Genomic DNA, 18227 nt, shown 5'->3' on the forward strand with positions numbered 1-18227 from the left:
CTGAGCCAGCGGCCTCCTGGGCGGGCAGACACGCGGGGGGGCGGGGGGGGGCGGTTGTTGTAGCCGCAGATGGGGCCCGCCGGGCCGGCAGGGGGCGGTGGCCTCCGGCAGAGCAGCTAGAGGCGCCTCCCTGCTGCCGCGGCCCGTCACCGGGGGGGGGCGGGGCGGTCTCTGCTTGTGGCCGACCCAGGTTGGAATCCCCGCGGGCCGAGCGTTCCAGGCCCGTTGTCCCCGCGTTCCAGCCCGGCCAGGCGTCGCGCGCCCCGCAGGTAGGTGCCCGGCCACCCCCGGCCCCTTCCCGGCTCAGCTGCCCGCGGGCGGCCTGGGCCTGCGCCGGGGCCTGCGCCGGGGCCCTGCGCTCCCGTCCCGCAGCCGGGGAGCTGCGCAGCGCTGCTGGGACCGCTCGCCTGTGGCTGTCCCGCGGCGTGGGGCCCTCGCCTGCCCCCGCAGAGGCAGCGCTGGTGCTGGGATGTGCCCGGCGCCCGGATCGCTGTTAGCAGCCCCACCTTCGTGGCAGAAAAAGAAGCTGGGCCTAAACCCAGGAGCTCAGACTGGGTTGCTCCATGCCCGGGCTCTGCTGGGTGTGACAGGCATGGAGGGAGGGCACCCAGGGCAAGAGTTGTTGGAGTTGATTAGCCAGACAGTCATGACATGAATCCTACCAACCCTGTTTTAATGCTCTTTCTGCTGTTTTATGCCTCCCTCCTGTCCTCCTAGGTTTAGTAAGTCGTATACACGCGCTGTATATTTTATCTGTAGCCGAGTTTCTTTTGACATTAAACTCAACTCATGGTGTTTAAAAGTAACTTTGGGATTATCTGATTTAAAACCACCAAAAAGGAAACGCAAAGTGAAGGCAAAAATTGATTTATTTGTCAAGCCATTCTTATCTAGGTTTTATAGTTCCTAACTTACATAATAGAAGCTCTTATATTCTACTAACTTCTGTTTAGCAGCTGTCATTCTAACATGCTGGAATTGGAAAAGGTTCAGAAAAGGGCAACAAAAATCGATTAGGGGTATGGAACAGCTTCCATATGGAGATAGATTAATAAGACTGGAACGTCTCAGCTTGGAAAAGAAATGACTAAGGGGGGATATGATCAAGATCTATAAAATCATGACTGCTGTGGAGAAAGTATATAAAGACGTGTTATTTACTCCTTCACATAACAGAAGAACGGGGTCACCAAATAAAATTAATAGGTAGCAGGTTTAAAACGAACAAAAGGAAGTATTTCTTCACACAAGGCACAGTCAACCTGTGGAACTTTTTGCCATAGGATGTTGTGAAGGCCAAGACTATAAAAGGGTTTAAAAAAACTAGATACATTCATGGAGGATCGGTCTACCAATGGCTGTTAGCCAGGATGGGCAGGGATGCAAAACCATGCTCTGAAGTGTCCCTAGCCTCTGTTTGCCAGAAGCTGGGAATGGGTGACATGGGATGGATCACTTGATGATTCCCTCTGAAGCACCTGGCATTGGCTACTGTTGGAAGACAGGCTACCGGGGTAGACGGACCATTGGTCTGACCCAGTATGGCTGTGCTTATGTTCACTAGTCTATTGATTTGGTGTCATGTTAAAGTAGCAGAAATCAGGTGCAGTAGAGGACCAACGGCAAACAAGTTAACTCTTCCAAAAATTAGATGAAACAAGTCTGTTCTTGGATTCCAAAAATTGTTACATTTAAATTTTGCCCCCTCAACACACTCATGCAGACATGTGAGAGAGAGAAAATTGAGGGTTTTTTTTAAGGTTAAAATTATGGATGAAAGTAAGTGTGTATAACAGAAGAGTTGACATAGCAGCATGTGATCCCATAGTTAGTCTCTTCTATTTTATACCTTCAAAGAGAGTGAATTGTTCCTTTGGTGAGTTAGCAGGTGTAAATATTTTTGGTTGTTCTGGGTTTTCTTGAGTTTTAATTTTATTTCTGAAATTGGTCAGAGAGGAATCTAGCAACATTCTTGCTTGCCATGTAACTCTAACAAGAGTTAGCAAATACCTAAAATATCATTTTAAAAGAACCTGTCTAAATTATACATCAGTAAGTGCTTCTTAGATGGCTTGCAGTGTTATCATTTTTCCTTTCAAGGACCACGTATTGCTGAATGGAAAGGTTCTCATATCCATTTACAATTGTTAGGTCAGGGGTGGGCAAACTTTTTGGCCTGAGGGCCACATCTGGGTTCTGAAACTGTATGGAGGGCCAGGTAGGGAAGGCTGTTCCCCATTTCCTGCCCCCTGACTGGCCCCTCCAGGACCTCCAACCCATCCAGCCCCCCCTGCTCCTTGTCCCCTGACCATCCCCGTCCCTAACCACCCCCGCCCCAGGAGCCCACCTCCTATCCAACCTCCCCTGACTGCCCTGACCCCTATCCACACCCCTGCCTCCTGACAGGCTCCCTGGGACTTCCATGCCTATCCGAACACTCCCTGTCCCCGACTGCCCCCCCTACCCCGGAACTCCCTGCCCCTTATCCAACTGCCCCGTCCCCTTTTCATGCCGCTCAGAACACCAGGACTGGCAGCCGTGCCGCCCAGCTGGAGCCAACTGCACCGCCACGCAGTCTAGAGCACCCGGGGCAGGCCGGCGGCGGCTCTCGCAGCTGCACTGCCCAGCGGGAGCTTGCAGCCCCAACGCCCAGAGCGCTGGCAGCACAGCCAGCTGAGGCAGTGGGAGAGGAAGACCAGCAGGGCAGGGGCCCGGGGCTAGCCTCCCTGGGAGCTCAAGGGCTGGGCAGGACAGTCCTGCGGGCTGGATTTGGCCCATCTCTGGGTTAGGTGGTGCATACTTGAATTAGAAAGCAGGGAGTGAAGTTGATCCTGACTGAAACAAAACATAACTATTTGAGTGAACATAGACCCGGGGTCGGCAACCTTTCAGAAGTGCTGTGCTGAGTCTTCATGTATTCACTCTAATTTAAGGTTTCACGTGCCAGTAATACATTTTAATGTTTTTAGAAGGTCTCTTTCTACAAGTCTATAATATATAACTAAACTATTGTTGTATGTAAAGTAAATAAGGTTTTTAAAATGTTTAAGAAGCTTCATTTAAAATTAAATTAAAATGCAGAGCCCGCCCCCTCCCCCCCCCCGAACCAGTGGCCAGGACCCGGGCAGTGTGAGTGCCGCTGAAAATCAGCTCGCGTGCCGCCTTTAGCACACGTGCCATAGGTTGCCTACCCCTGACATAGACATTTCTCAGTGAAGAATGAGTGGCTTTTTCTTTTATGTATAATAATTTACTGGTTTATTTTGTACTGCTTATAAATGACCATTTTTCATATTTTCTCATGTGTGTACATGTTTTTTCTCTGCATTTGCAGATAAGAAATACAGCAAAAGCAAATGCTGGTTTCTAACAGGAAATGTCAGTTCTGTAATGTACTTGTCCTCGGATTAAAATCCATACCTTTCAGTGCTGTACAGGCTCATGCTAGTGTTTGTGGGGGAGTTTTTTCTGCCTATTGGTCCCCTTGGGGGGATTGCAGTTTTTGTTTGCTGTTCAGGACTTGATTTTTCTCCCCTCCATATTACAGGATTGAATTGTGCTTTCCTTAGATTAGTCACATATCTGTAAACAGGCATGGTGGGTTTGATCTCAATTTGTGACCATTTCCTTGTGTCCGTTTTGTTGTTTATTACCACTGTAGCATCTAGCAGTCCTGGACCAGGACTCTATTGTTCCGAGTGCTGTACAGACACAGAACAAAAAGACAGTCCCTGCCCTAGAGAGCTTACGATCCATTATGGTTTTAAAGTCACTCCATCAGCATTGCATCTATTCAATTTAAAGAAGCGTTAATGATAACTTTAGCCATTGTTGCTATGTATTTGTGTTACTGTACCCAGCAATCGCCAATCGAGCAGAGGGCCTCATTATGCTGGGTACTTTACAAACATACAATAAAATATGGTCCCTCATTCTCTCTGCCAGTTTTTGTTGTTTTATAGTCACATTTTCCTATTTAACTTTCCCCTGTTGCTATGTGGGAGACTCTCACATACAAAAGGGGAAAACGACTGATATTGGAGGGTAAAAAGTGTCATTGTACACAATATGCTGAAGACCAACTGAAAGCTTTCTCTATCCCTTTCACACTGTATTATCTGAGTCATTTCTTGTGACAATAGAAGGCTTAAAAAAAACCAAACAGAAGTATTTTTTTCTTTAAAATGATCATGTCCCTTTTTTAAAGACCTACGGGTTGCATCCTACTGACTAGAGACTTCAGGAGTTTGCTCTTTGGTGAAAAGTGGAGAGAGCTATAGATAAGTCTCTTTGGGGCCTGGGCCATCCTTTTGCTTTGTGTGTGTACTTGGCCTAAGGGTCCTTGTCCTCCATGATGAGGGCTTCTAGGTGCTACGATAATACAAATAATAAATAGTAATACATCTTTGATAGTTGTGACTAACTTTATATCTTTGTTTCATCCTTTGCAATGTCTAACGCGTTATCAGCATTTCATAAACTTTACTAATGCACCTGCACCAGGATTGCATCAAATGTGCAATTGCTCAGACAGGCAAGGACCTGCTGCTGGCTTGTTTTTCATGTCTCCTCCTCCTGCCGTATTTTGATCACTTTCTTTTGATATGCTGCCTTTCTTTGCTTCCCAGTAATGGCGTCTTATACCTGCATTACTTGCCGTGTGGCTTTTAAGGATGCTGACGTTCAGCGTGCCCACTACAAAACCGACTGGCATAGATATAATCTAAAACGGAAAGTTGCTGACATGCCACCTGTCACTGCCGAGAATTTCCAAGAGAGAGTCCTAGCTCAGAGAGCAGTGACAGAGGAACAGAACAAAGTCACTGCCACCTACTGCACAGTTTGCAGCAAGAGGTTCTCCACGTTCAATGCCTATGAGAATCATTTGAAGTCCAAGAAGCACCTAGATCTTGAAAAACAAGCTGTCCAGGCTGTCAACAAGAAGGTAGAAACCTTAAATGAGAAGAACCTGGAAAAGGGGCTGGCCCAGGAGAGCCTAAACCATGATGAAATGAATATAGCTATTCAGCAAGCCATCAGGGCCCAGCCATCCTTGTCTCCAAAGAAGATACCATTGCTCCCAACTGATACAAGCAGCTCTCCACCTTCTGCTGAAGGTAATTTGTCACAGAGCAGAGAGCAATTGGAAAAACCTCCAAGGCTACAGTGGTTTGAACAGCAGGCACGGAAACTGGCAAAACAGGATGCAGAGGATGAGGAGGATATGGAAGAAGGTAAGAAAGCCAGCAAGGTGGTAAAATGGTGGCTCTGGGTAAGCAAACTTAGTGATTGGTTTTGGGTGGAAGCCTCCTGTGTGTTTTTAATAAAATTTCTCCAGGCAGGAAAACATTCTTAACAATTCCATGGGGGAGGCTTTTTTCTAATGAAAGTTCACACAGAAGAGGTTCCCACAAAAAAATATTTGCCATAAAGAGGGAAGAAAGATTCAAGTCTAGCAAGGTTTAGTGGCCAGCGATCTCATTCATAACTTTTTTCTTTTTCAAGATGAACTGAAAAGTTTTCTAGTTACTCAGAATAGAGGCCATGTGTTTTTCTCTCATAACTACTGCTTCTATTATGTCCATCAAAAGCAGTGCAGGGACCTGCACTCCTTAGCCTAATGCTCCACTCCGTTACAGCAGATTTATGCTGAAGTAATTCCATTGATGTCGGTGGGGATCAGGTCCCCATGTGTTAGATGTTAGACACGTCATCAGCTGTTGTACGATAAACCCGTTTCTGTACTCTGTTTTGGAAGATATATAAAGAAGAAACCAACATGAAACTATTTTGCTTTAAGTTGTAACACTGTATCTCAGGAGGTTTCTGAGCATTCATTTTACCTTTAACGTTTTGATACTGGTGCTGTTTGTTTAGAGGTGTACCATGAAAGGATTAGAGAGAGTAAGAAAGGAGTGGTCTTTCTGTGATTATCCTGGGACCAACGCAGCTACAGCAATACTGCAAACACAGGTCAAAGGATTGTCAGTTTCAGGCTTTTAAAGCTAGAAACCAGTATCCGATAGTAACATTATCAGGTCACTGGTTTGAATCCCATCTAGGTTGGTAATTAATAGTTACCATCTGAGAACTCTCCAGTGGCCTATGTGAAATGAGTTTACTGTCTTCTAGTTCCTAATGGACATCACAAACAGCCTTCTCAGTTGGCCCTTCTTGGCATTTACAGAAGACTGAAGTGTCATGGGAAATTATCTTGATGCCCCTTTCCTCCCCCCCCACATACACTTTTACCCTCTCCAGTGAAATTTGAAGTATATTGACAGAGCAATGTGTGGGATCTTGCATGAGTATCAGAGGAGAAAAAACCATAACTGGAAGCAGTACAAGTGACATGAAAGCAATTACATAGCTCCAGTTACTTTAAGAACACTGCTTATAGATAACTTAAAATGTTTCTTTTGTCATAAAGATGTATATATGAAAAGAGTATCTTTGATTTTATAACTTGCTGCTCAGTCACTACAGGAAATCAAAATCCTCATGTTTATGACAGAATTGGGTTGCTTTTTTACCAGTTATGCTTTGTTTTAATGTTACATGGTACAGTAGTAATGTTGCTCCTAAACAGCAATAGGATTTTCATACTAGAGAAAATTGTAACTAAATTCTTAGATCTGGTGACCCTGTTATGAGCAGTTTTGACTTTTGCCTTAAGCGTCCGTCATTTCTTTGTAAGTTAGTTTTATTGACAGTGGTATGAGCTCACCACTTGATTGATTTAAATGTCTGTATAGTAATTAGAACACAGCATTTTATATCAGTTTATAATTATTACTGGTGTTGTAAACATATTCTGTACTAGAGCATACAGATTACACTTATTTGCTTGAAAAAAAGATGATGTAAATAAACCTAATGTTTTAACTTGCACTGAAAGGCTGGGAGGATGCAGATTCTGATGAAGTTGGAGATTCTGAAGATGAGCAGATGGAAGGTGCAGTGGGTGAAGATGAGAAACAGATTGCTGCTGGTGCAGTACCACTCACAGACTGCTTGTTTTGTCCTCACCATTCAAGCTCTCTCATGAAAAATGTGGCCCACATGACAAAAGCCCACAGTTTCTTTATTCCAGATATAGAATACCTTGTGGATCTCAGGGGACTGATTAAGTACTTGGGTAAGCGTGACTCTTCTTCATCCCCCCCCCCCAGTTAAATACCCTGTTTTGTTGCAATAAAGTTTCCAAGATTTGAGCTATGACTTCAGTGTCATGTGGTATTCATGACTTTCATTCAGTCAAATGTATGACTTAATTCCAGTAGATCTAGGAATAACCATATTCTGTCAGGCCTCAGGTCTATTTAGTTCAATGTACTGTCTCTGACAGTGACCAGTACCAGATGCTTCAGAGGAAAGTATAAGAACCCTGCTGCACTGGACAGCTTTTGGATAGTCTGCCCCCATATTAGGTCTTAACCTGATCTCTAATAGTATTGGTTTAAACAGCATGCGGTTTATGCAAAAAACTTCAAGTTCTGAAATATTTACACAGGGTGTGCCTATTACATGGACTCATAGCTCTCCTAGTGAATGATGATGCAAATATTTGCCAAACTACTATTACAGTTATAAGAAAGCAGCTCCACCACAAATGGAATGTTTGCTATAATCAAACTAGATTCATATTAAATTTATCTATCCTCACTAAAACTCTTCTCACAGGAACTAACTCCTTGGAACGAGGAAGAAAATGCACAAAATAAAACCTTTTTTTATAGCATCTCAGAGTTTTTGCCCAGTGTGTGTGAAGCCCTCTGTTCTGTCATTTGAATTATTCTTTAAATACATGGACTTCTTCTGTGAGGCGGCAGAGTGGTTAAAGTCCAGGGGGACCAGGGCCCTAATTCAGTTTCTGGCAATGACTCTCTAATCTGGAGAAAGTCACTTACCCTGGCTGTGACTCAGATCTCCCATCTGCAAGTGGAGATAACCACTTCAGGGATGCCAAAATTGATCATTGAATTGAATGTAAACTCCAAATTATACTTTTCTTTTCTTTTCTTTTTTTTTCTCCTTCCCCCCCGTGTGCAGGAGAGAAAGTTGGTGTTGGGAAAATCTGCCTGTGGTGCAATGAGAAGGGGAAATCCTTCTACTCAACAGAAGCAGTGCAGGGTCATATGAATGATAAAAGCCACTGCAAGCTCTTCACAGATGGGGATGCTGCCTTGGAATTTGCAGACTTCTATGATTTTAGGTAGGGAAATTTTTTTCTTCCTTGCCACAAAATTGAAAGCAGAGAGAAGTGTTGAAACTTGAAACCCACTTTTCCGTTGTTGACCTTCTAGAAACTAGACCTATTTTTAACGTTTATACTTAAGGTCCTAGCAATTCTTGAAAAATCAATTCATCAGTCAGAAGCTGTCTTGGGGACAAAGCTACTGTGCACTTCAGAAAAAAATAACACCTTAAGCATTCACTTTAATACTAATAATATATTAAACAACCCTTCCAAGTATACAAGTGCATAATAGTGTGTGCTGTTGTTGAGTTTGTGGTTTTATTTATTTATTTTATTTATTTATTTACAATGAAATGTTAGACCTGTTAGGATGCTGTTGTCCATCCATACCAGGGGTGGGCAATAATTTTCATAGGGGGGCCACTCTACGAATTTTGGTAAGTCATCATGGACTGCACATTTCTGCTATATTAATGGAGGGGCTGCGGGGTCTGGAAGGGAGGTTGGGTGCAGGGGGGAGCTCCGGGCTGGTGCAGGGTGTTGGGGTGCAGGAGAGGGTGAGGGGTCTGGGCTCTGGGAAGGAGTTTGGTGCTGGGGCAGGGGATTGGGGTGCAGGACGGAGTGCGGGGTCTGGGAAGGAGTTTGGGTGTGTAATTTAGCAGCTGCTGCTGCTGTTCCACAGGAGCAGTTACCCTGATCACGGGGAAGGAGAGGATGTGGTGATGTCTGGAGAGCTCCCAGCAGGGAAGAATTTAGAATATGATGACGAAAGTATGGAATTGATCCTCCCTTCAGGTCTGTATAATAAATACTGTATCAAAAGTACCTATCTTCTTGGCTTTGCTGTAGTTTAAATTATTGCCAACAAAGACAGAGAGATTGTCATGTGAAATTCCCATTTGTGTCATGAAGCAAACGGTTTGCTATCCACTTGTCCTTCATCTGCTTTGATCTCAAATTCTTTTGTTCCAGTTTTCAAATTGAAGACTCTTATTCAGTTAGCTCAAATTGAAATGTATTAGATTTCTTAGTCTTTCTAACTTGTCATCCCCTTGCTTTTGTGTGTGTGTGTTTGGACATCACTTCCTCTTATTTACCCTTGACTTACTTCATGCATGCCCAGGATGTAATATGTACTTCATTGCAATACATCTTACAGAGAGTAAGTTCTTCCAGTGTAGTTCTGTGCAGTGTAACCTGGTCATAGGTAACTAATTTTGACAACCTCTTACTCAGATATTAATTTCCTTAAGCAACCACATATTGTTGTTTGTGTATTCATTTCTACACTGTCTGATGCTTTGGTGTATAGTTCCACATGCTGAGATCCCTTGCATATGCTTAATATCAGCACATCCCCGTGATCCTGTAAAGTGCTGTCAAATGCACCGTGAAAATGGGAAAAGAGATCTTTCCTCCAATTTTAGTTACAATAGTCTTGTGTGTATTACTTGAAACGGTAGTAGGTTTTAAAGAAAATGCAGATAGTGAATAAATTGATATGTCTCTTTAAAGGTGATCAGTGGAGGAACCGTTGCTTTTGTACTGTTTTTTGGTTCTTTATGATTTATTACAACTTATGGTGGTTAAAGATGGCATGAAAAGCAGCTGTGGTGCAGTAAGGGAGGCTGTTTGTTTTTTAAAACTTCAAAAATATCAGGAACATTGCATTTTGTATTCTGTTTTTGCTGAAGGACTCTTTGAAGGACCAGCAAACCAAAGTAGGAGCTTTCTCAGCCTTCCTATGGAAGAGTTGGATGTTAAATCTTTAACAAAAAGAGGCCTTTCCTCTTAAGCAACTGAGCTGAAGGGCCCCATCTTAAAAATAACATCTATTGTCACCAGGAGCAACTAAGCCTAAAATGGTTAGAACTGAAAGATTAGAGGAGAAGCTTTCTCTTCTGTTTTTGTTTTACTGCAGTCTGGGGGAGACTTTCAATGGGAGATGAGTGCCAAACTCCCTTTTACTTCTTTGAAAATCTTCCTCCTTCCAGTTTCATAGTTTGTCTCACATAGTCAGTTTCACTTTTTATATGCTGCAGGTCTATAAAGACTTTTGTGAAAAATCCCATTCTTTCAGGGTAATGTCAAACATATGCCAGACCTGACATTTATAGTTTAAAAAAACAAATCAAAACACTTCTTGATCTGCCTTTTAAAAAAGGGTACAAATGCTTTGTTTTTTAATTCTGGTCCCGTTTAGTTTTGAGGGTGAAAAACATTAGTAAATACTGGTGCATAAATAGAAAAACTGATGATTTTCTCACTAAATTGTAGCTGGTCTAGTGATACCTTGCATATCTTTTGATCTCTAAATTGATCAATGATGGGAAACCAGTAGGGGGCACTGTGGTGCTTTAAATTTTTTTTTTTTTTTTTAATTCTACCCTGTGTAATCAGACCGCCTTTCTCTGCAAAGGTTCTGTAGATGTTTATTGCATGTTACAATGATAAAGGTGTTTTAATCCATCACCATTTCAGTGCATGGAAAGGCTAATACAGCAGCACTCAAAAGTTCATTTTTCCAAGCCATCTGTGTTCCTATCTGTTGTGCAATACTTGTATTTCTAGAGTAGATTTGGTTGGTGTAAAATGAGGTCATCTAGCTTATTTGCTAAACCGCCACTTTAATATTAAAGACTGGACACTTTTTAAACAAATCTAATTATCGGACGTGTAGATACCTGGCGTGTAATTCATTTGCAAGATATGTGAGTGGAACAATGGAGTATGTGAAAGTTCACTTAGGGAGGCTGGAATGATAAAAATACACTTCCAGGCAAGGTAGAATTAAATTATTGATTTTAATCTTATTATGCATTTGCGCACTTCAGTTATTTTTCTAAGGAAAGGTTGATTCTTAGTCGTTGATAACTATTAAAACATGTTTTAATTAAAACATGCTAAATTTTCTGCTTTTGTTCTAACCAGGAGGATACACGGTATTAGTACACTTATTTAAACAAGTATATTGCTTAATACACATTGATTCGGCTGCTTAATTTTTATGTTTGAAAATGGTGAATGATTCATTTCTTTCTGACTAGATTGATTTGAGGTTTTTTTTTGTAACTTGGTATTTGTGCCAATTTGGATACAAGTTGGAATTCAATTAAAAATGCACCAAACCTGGAAAACCAGCACTTTTAAAATGACCTTAAACACATTTCCCCAGTACATTTATCAAAACATGTTTTGCATTTAAAACTTCCTTCCTTTCTTTAATAAATGAGAATTCTCAATAGTTAGTGAATTGAAATGATTGTTTTTGGCCACCATGGCCTACAAGATTTTAGGACTATTAGCTCAGCCTATCATCTTTTTTTATTTATAGATTGGAGGAGGAAAACAAGGTTTCCTGCTTTTTCACCTCCCAGTTGGTTTCTCAGCTTTGAATTAATTAGTTATTGAACTGAACTAGTCGAATAAACTGAAATGAAGAAAATATTCTCTCTGCATCTGTAGAAAAGAAAAGAAAAAAAAGAAAAAGAAAAGAATTGGAGATATACCAATCTCCTAGAACTGGAAGGGACCTTGAAAGGTCATCGAGTCCAGCCCCCTGCCTTCACTAGCAGGACCAGTTTTTTGCCCCAGATCCCTAAGTGGCCCCCTCAAGGATTGAACTCACAACCCTGGGTTTAGCAGGCCAATGCTCAAACCACTGAGCTATTCCTCCCCCTGGCAACTGCTCTCAGAAGCTGGCTTTGGCCTTTAATAGGAGCTATCAAGCAATTAAAAAAAATTGCGATTGATCACCTGATTAATCAATAATAGAATACCATTTATTTAAATATTTTTGTATGTTTTCTACATTTTCAAATATATTGATTTTAATTACAACACAATACAAAGTGTACAGTGCACATTTTATTTTTTATTACAAATATTTGCACTGTATAAAATAAAAGAAATAGTATTTTTCAATTTCACTGTTGCAACTCTTGTAGTGCAATCTCTTTATCGTGAGAGTTAAATTTACAGATGTAGAATTTTGTTTAAAAAAAAAAAACAACCCCTGCACTCAAAAATAAAACAATGTAAAACTTTAGAGCCTACAAGTCCTCTCAGTCCTCCTTTTTGTTCAGCTCAGACAAGCAAGTTTGTTTACATTTTCAGGAGCTAATGCTGCATGCTTCTTGTTTACAATGTCACCTGAAAGTGAGACCAGGCGTTCTCATGGCACTGTTGTAGCCAGTATCACAAGATATTTACATGCCAAATGCCCTAAAGGTTCATATGTCCCTTCATGCTTCAGCCACCATTCCAGAGGACATGCGTCCATGCTGATGATGGGTTCTGCTCAATGACAATCCAAAGCAGAGCAGAGCAGACTGACGCATGTTCATTTTCATCATCTGAGTCAGATGCCACCGAGCAGAAGGTTGATTTTCTTTTTTGGTGGTTCGGGTTCTGTAGTGTCCGCATTGGAGTGTTTTTTTGAGTTAATCGCGTGAGTTAACTGCAATTAATCAACAGCCCTAGTCTTTAACAAACTCAGTGGTTCCAGGTGCTTAGACAGTGACTGCCACCAGTTCAGTGGTTTGACTTTCTTTAAAACTTCAGCAGCAAACTTGTACTGCTTGAATATTGTTTTTAATTAAATTATTTTGATAGACTAATCATTTCAAATTTAATTTTAATTTTTTTTAAAATAAACCTATGGTCTTAATTGTTTTTTAATTTAAATTTAATTTAATTCTTTTTTTAATCAATTTTTATCCATTCTGCTTTCACCTCTTTTTAGAAGATTACTGGACAGAAAATAGTTAAAGGAGATTTGTAGAATCATATGGGCTAAGAGTACATCTTAACAGAGTACTGTTGAACTAAAAAACCTAAACCACATCACTGTCTAGTCTAGGGTTTTCCTTCCCTGTAGCTGTAACTAACATGCGACGACACATCTGATCAGTGTTTCGGTGCTAGTAACCACAAAGTAAAGTCAGTATTCACCTCCTTGGTGTCATTGGTCTGCCATGTCAATAAGCACAAGTCTCTCTCACTTCAGGAAAATATAAAAGCTGTCATCAAAATTAGCAATTGTTAGCAACTAGGGGTTGACAGTCACTGTTGACAAACAGGAAAACAGGCATTTGTTCTCGTCATAAGTGCTCATCTTTGTGGAATTAAGCATTTTGGCTGCAGAGTCTGTCCCTTCATTACCCGTTTTTCTTTATTATCCAGTGAGCGGGGGAATGTTAGCCATTCCAGTTTGATTTGTTTATGCAGGGGTTCCACAGGGGATCACAAAGTAGTAACTGAAGATCTCGAGGGAATTCAGAGTTTTGGATTCCAGTCCTGCAAACTCTTGTGTGATTGGAGCTTCAGGTCTCCACAGAGCACTTCTGCAGGCTGCTGTGTTATTGGGGCTGTATTTTGCCATGAAATTACCTTTCCTGTTTTCACTACTTAGTATAACCCGACAAATTGTCAGTTTGTTTAAAAAAATGGAGGGAAGGGAAATAAGATTTATTCCAGTGATAGGCAGAGGCTTTATTCATCAAATGTCATGAAACAAGAAGGGACTGTTATAACTAACACAACTTACCCTACCAGTCTTCATGTTCTGGTTTGGCAGTAAAAATGTAATTAGAAAATCTCTCCCGTACTCCTGAATTGTGTAATGATGTTAACGTGCTGTCTGACTATTTGACCAGTTACAAAACACGGTGCCATGTAAATGCAAATCCTCTGTACTTATCATGTTATATAAATCTTGATGTTGGGCCCATTTTTTTGACTCTGCACAACTCAGATTGATCATCTCTATTGTTTCACAAGGAGTAGAGAACCTTAGTGAATTTGTATTGTTTTGTCATTAGGACAGTGACTCCTACTGACCCTTAAATCAAGATGGGATGGCTTTCTAAATGAGATGCTCTAGTTCAACCAGAAGTTATTGGGCTTGATGCAGGAATTACTAGGTGAAATTCTTTGGCCTGTATTCTTTAGACTAGCTGATTATAAAGGTTCCTTCTAGCATAAAAAGCTGGCCCAAATCCTTGCAACAAAACTAACAGTCAGTCGTCCTCTCCATTTCCTGCCTTTAATTAAATCTTCCTGGAGGCTTTTATAATTCCTAGCCATCCTTTAGTTGAGCTGCTGGTCTTTTTCTGCCTTTCCTCTCTCCAACATGTGGTATACTATAGAAGCTGCTACATTAGTCACACTCTATCATAGTCCTAAAACATCAGACCCTTTTAAAAGGCACTCCTCAATGTGATTAATTTCCAGAGGCGCGTGGACGATTACTTTGCTTCAAAAGCTGGCTCATTGTGCTTGACTTAAACTGTAAAATATTCTCTTGTGTAACAGGTGCCAGGGTTGGTCACCGTTCTTTGATGAGATACTACAAGCAGCGGTTTGGTTTGTCAAGAGCAGTGGCTGTTGCTAAAAATAAGGCGGCAGTGGGCAGGGTGTTGCAACAGTACAAAGCTCTGGGTTGGACAAGCAGTACAGGTAAGTGACAAACTTAAGTTCTTTAAACTCTCTTGAGCCTGTATTCTTGGAGGCGGGTGGGTGTCAGACCCTGGTTTCCAGCCCAGCTCAAGCATCTACTCCGCTATTTTTAGTGCTGTATGTGAGCCATCCCGGGCTGTGAGACTTGCTGCCGCTCCCTGTGTAGGCACACTCTTAGAGTAGTCTCCTTATACTAGTATTTACATGATTGAATTCTGTCCATATAGCTACTGCTAGGTGTTGTCAGATTTGGTACTTCACTTCCTAGCAAAGAGCAATATCACTTTTGCAAGGAGAAACTAAACTTCTGGTAGGTGAAAAGTGAGAAGAGCATCACTGCTCTGTGGTAAAAGCTTGGACCTTGTCTCCTGCACCATATCTGACTTTTGGGTGTCCTCTTCATTTCTGGCACGTAAGCACAATACATTGTAGAAATTTGCCACCCCTGCATATACACAAATTAATTGTAGACACACTGCTTCTTATACCAAAAGTGCATTTGTGTACAAGCCTGAAACTTTCCAGTCACAGTTGGGTGATGTGAAGTTATGAAGGATGAATCTAGGCTAATGTACAAAATAAATAAAGGTGAGGTTGGTTTTTCAGAACTAGAAGTTGCATAGCCTGTTCCTGCCTGCTAAATTCAAATCCTGTTTTCAGTTATTACATGTTCTCCCTTAGTTTGTGCTATTGTACTTCTCTTCGCTCCTGCACTACTGCAGCTATATGTATTGCACTGTAACTGTGTAGTTCAGATATTTTGTCTGAACAGTGCTATGCCCAAGCCTGTTGTGTAAGTGTAAAGTATTGCGGAATACTTCAGAGGATTAATCTAGAATTGAATTCTAAACATTATTTTGATACTCAAATAGGAACATAAATATTGTATTGACCACAAAGTAAGGCTGTCACCCTGAATGTGTCAGGTTCTAAGGTTAATAGTTTCTTTGTCAGAGGTGGCTGACGGTAATTAAGATTACCTGTCCATTTGTGTGTCACTCTTTCCTTCAGCTGTCAGTGCTAGCATCTTCTGTTCTTGCCATTTAATATGTTGGACACTCTTATTCCAGCATGAGGCCTCTTTTCAGCTTAGTTTACATTGCTTGGGGAGAAGGTAAAGCTAAAATGAAACAAGCCACTCTTACTGCAGAATAAGTGTCTACCTAGACGTTTAGACCTGGGTAACTATATTGCTGCAACTAGACTGGTGTAATTGGCAGCAAGGCCTTATACTGTAGATCAGTCTTGTAAGCTACTAACTTTTCACCCTTTTCTCCTTTACAAAAGGAGCAGCCCTAGCACGTGAACGTGACATGCAGTATCTACAGAGGATGAAGTCTAAGTGGATGCTGAAGACGGGAATGAGTAACAATGCTACAAAGCAGATGCATTTCCGGATGCAAGTCAGATTCTGAGCTGCCACAACTGCTCTACGGAGCTTGTTCCAAGAGAGGAGAATTAATAGCTTTTTCGGGGGTGGGGTGGGAATGTCATTAAAATGGACCCTGGTACCTAGCCAAGGACTGTCTGGATGCTACTATTCCTCCTCTGCCCAAATCTTGTTAAGAGATCTTGTATTCTAATAACTGGCCTATCACATTTAAGTGTCCAAATAAAGTATGTGATATAGGTTAGTCACTGGTGTAGATGATGCACATTCTACTAGTGTCCATCTTTATGCAGTAGGTTTTGGTTGAATAGCTAACTTGGTGTTGTAATTGAATTTCAGAAAACTGGGGAGAGGGGTGGCTAAGAGAAGATTCTGATTATAAACCTGAGGCGAGAAAGAGGCCTGCGCTTCAGCCCTTCTGGATTAGGGCAGATGATTTTCTTTTGTATGAAGTAGGAGAGAGCGCTTTACCAAAGTTATACACTTTCTTTATATCAAACAATCTTGTAAGAGGCACTTTAGACAGGAGTGTTAAAATCCTTCAGTGGGTGACTTAAGGAGAGCTTTTCAAAATGAGCACATTGCCAGCACATGATGAGTGCCGGGTATCTACTCAGTTGTGTTCAGTTTATGTAGAAATTTCCCTGCTAGTTGTTTGAAGTAACACTTGACCTAAAAGGAAATGGTTATTTTTTGTTCTGAAACCATAGTTCCAGAGTTTCAGTTAATAGTTTCTATCCTGTCAGACTCACTGTGCCAGGAAACAGTTGGGTTTACTACAAATATTACAAGTTGTCTGTTTGGATTTAACTTCATTGTAATGTTTTGAATACTTTATTCAAATTAAAGTATACGTTTAAAGTATTTTTACCAGCACCACTCCCATTATGAATTGTTAAAATTACTCATTACTGATGAGAGTTGAAAAGTTAAGGTAGTGGTCACCTTTGCACTTGTGTAGAGAGCCATTTTTACATTCTTGATAAAACACACCGACCACACAATCTTCTCTAGAAAAGCAGTCTGCTAAACGGGTCTGTCTGGCATCAGTCAGAAATCAGATATGCTGTTACCTTTGTCACCCCACAGTTGCAGTAGAGTATGAGAAGTGCAGAAATATGAACATGTCAGCATGGTGCACACCAGTGCTAGGTGACTGACTATGGAATGTGGCTAAGAACCAGTCTTTTCTCCCAAGGTTATCCCAGCTACTACTACATTACTTAGTCAAATTAAATGCAAGTTTTAACCCTGTGCCATGAGATTATTTCTGTGACAAAGATTTGGTCTCCCCTCTAGCTCTAGCTGTACATACACAGAACCTTCTTTCTGTTTCCTGGGACTACTATTAGGTTTATGAAAAATCTGAATTTCATCATTAGGATTGATACATTAGTGGTTTATTGGGAAGGTAAGGATTATTAATGTAAATTTCACTGAAAATTAAGCATGAATGATAGCCAGCTCATGTTTTTAGAAAAACTACATGAATAGTACTCCACCTTGGTATAATTTTGGCTTAAGGAAGCTTGCCTGCAAGTTAATAAAGCAGGACCAATGTCACCATTTTCAAAATGTGTTGCTTGTAATGAGAATGTATTAGAGAAGCACCAGACCTCATGTTGTTAGGCCCATGGCACCTGTGTTGCTCAGAAGCCCTTTAAATAATCAGTAAGAACAGAAGGGTCCTTTAGCAATCCAAATAGAAACAAACAAAATTTGACAGTGTTCCTTTTATCATCCTAGGGGGAGCATATTACATGCTGTCTCAGCTATTTTTTAGTCTAACATCACTGCTTGGGTTACTCTCCAGCTTTAAGTTATCTTTCCAACCATAAGGGAATTCAGATTCTCAGTTGTGAATACATGGGACCCTGACCAAGCCTAGGAAAAAGGTGCAAGCTGCCACCCGATTTTAACTTACTCTTTCCTACATACTGTGTGGATTCCTCCCTAACCCCTTGTCTAGTAGCATGCAAGTTTGTTCTGAAACCATAGTTCCAGAGTTTCAGTTAATAGTTTCTATCCTGTCAGACTCATTGTGACAGGAGTGAGAATCTAAATTGCCAAAACATATGCTACACTACATATCACCTTTGTAGAATAAATTCAAACTATTAAGGATCTCTCTCTCTCTGAGGGTTGCTGAGAAGGGCAGAGAAGATGCATATGGTGATC

General features: G+C 41.2%; 1 protein-coding gene across 1 annotated transcript; it reads left to right on the plus strand.

The window, feature by feature from the left end:
- Window positions 1–107: 107 nt before the first annotated feature.
- On the plus strand, window positions 108–16913 carry ZNF622 (zinc finger protein 622). The gene is made up of 7 exons (XM_045005744.1): window positions 108–269; window positions 4629–5234; window positions 6899–7138; window positions 8053–8215; window positions 8883–8995; window positions 14516–14659; window positions 15947–16913. Exons 2-7 carry the CDS (start codon window positions 4631–4633, stop codon window positions 16072–16074), a joined length of 1392 nt encoding a protein of 463 aa, XP_044861679.1. The 5' UTR covers window positions 108–269; window positions 4629–4630; the 3' UTR covers window positions 16075–16913.
- The last annotated feature ends 1314 nt before the right edge of the window (window positions 16914–18227 follow it).

This window comes from Mauremys mutica, chromosome 2 (assembly GCF_020497125.1).
Source record: "Mauremys mutica isolate MM-2020 ecotype Southern chromosome 2, ASM2049712v1, whole genome shotgun sequence".
Taxonomy (NCBI): Eukaryota; Metazoa; Chordata; order Testudines; family Geoemydidae; genus Mauremys; species Mauremys mutica.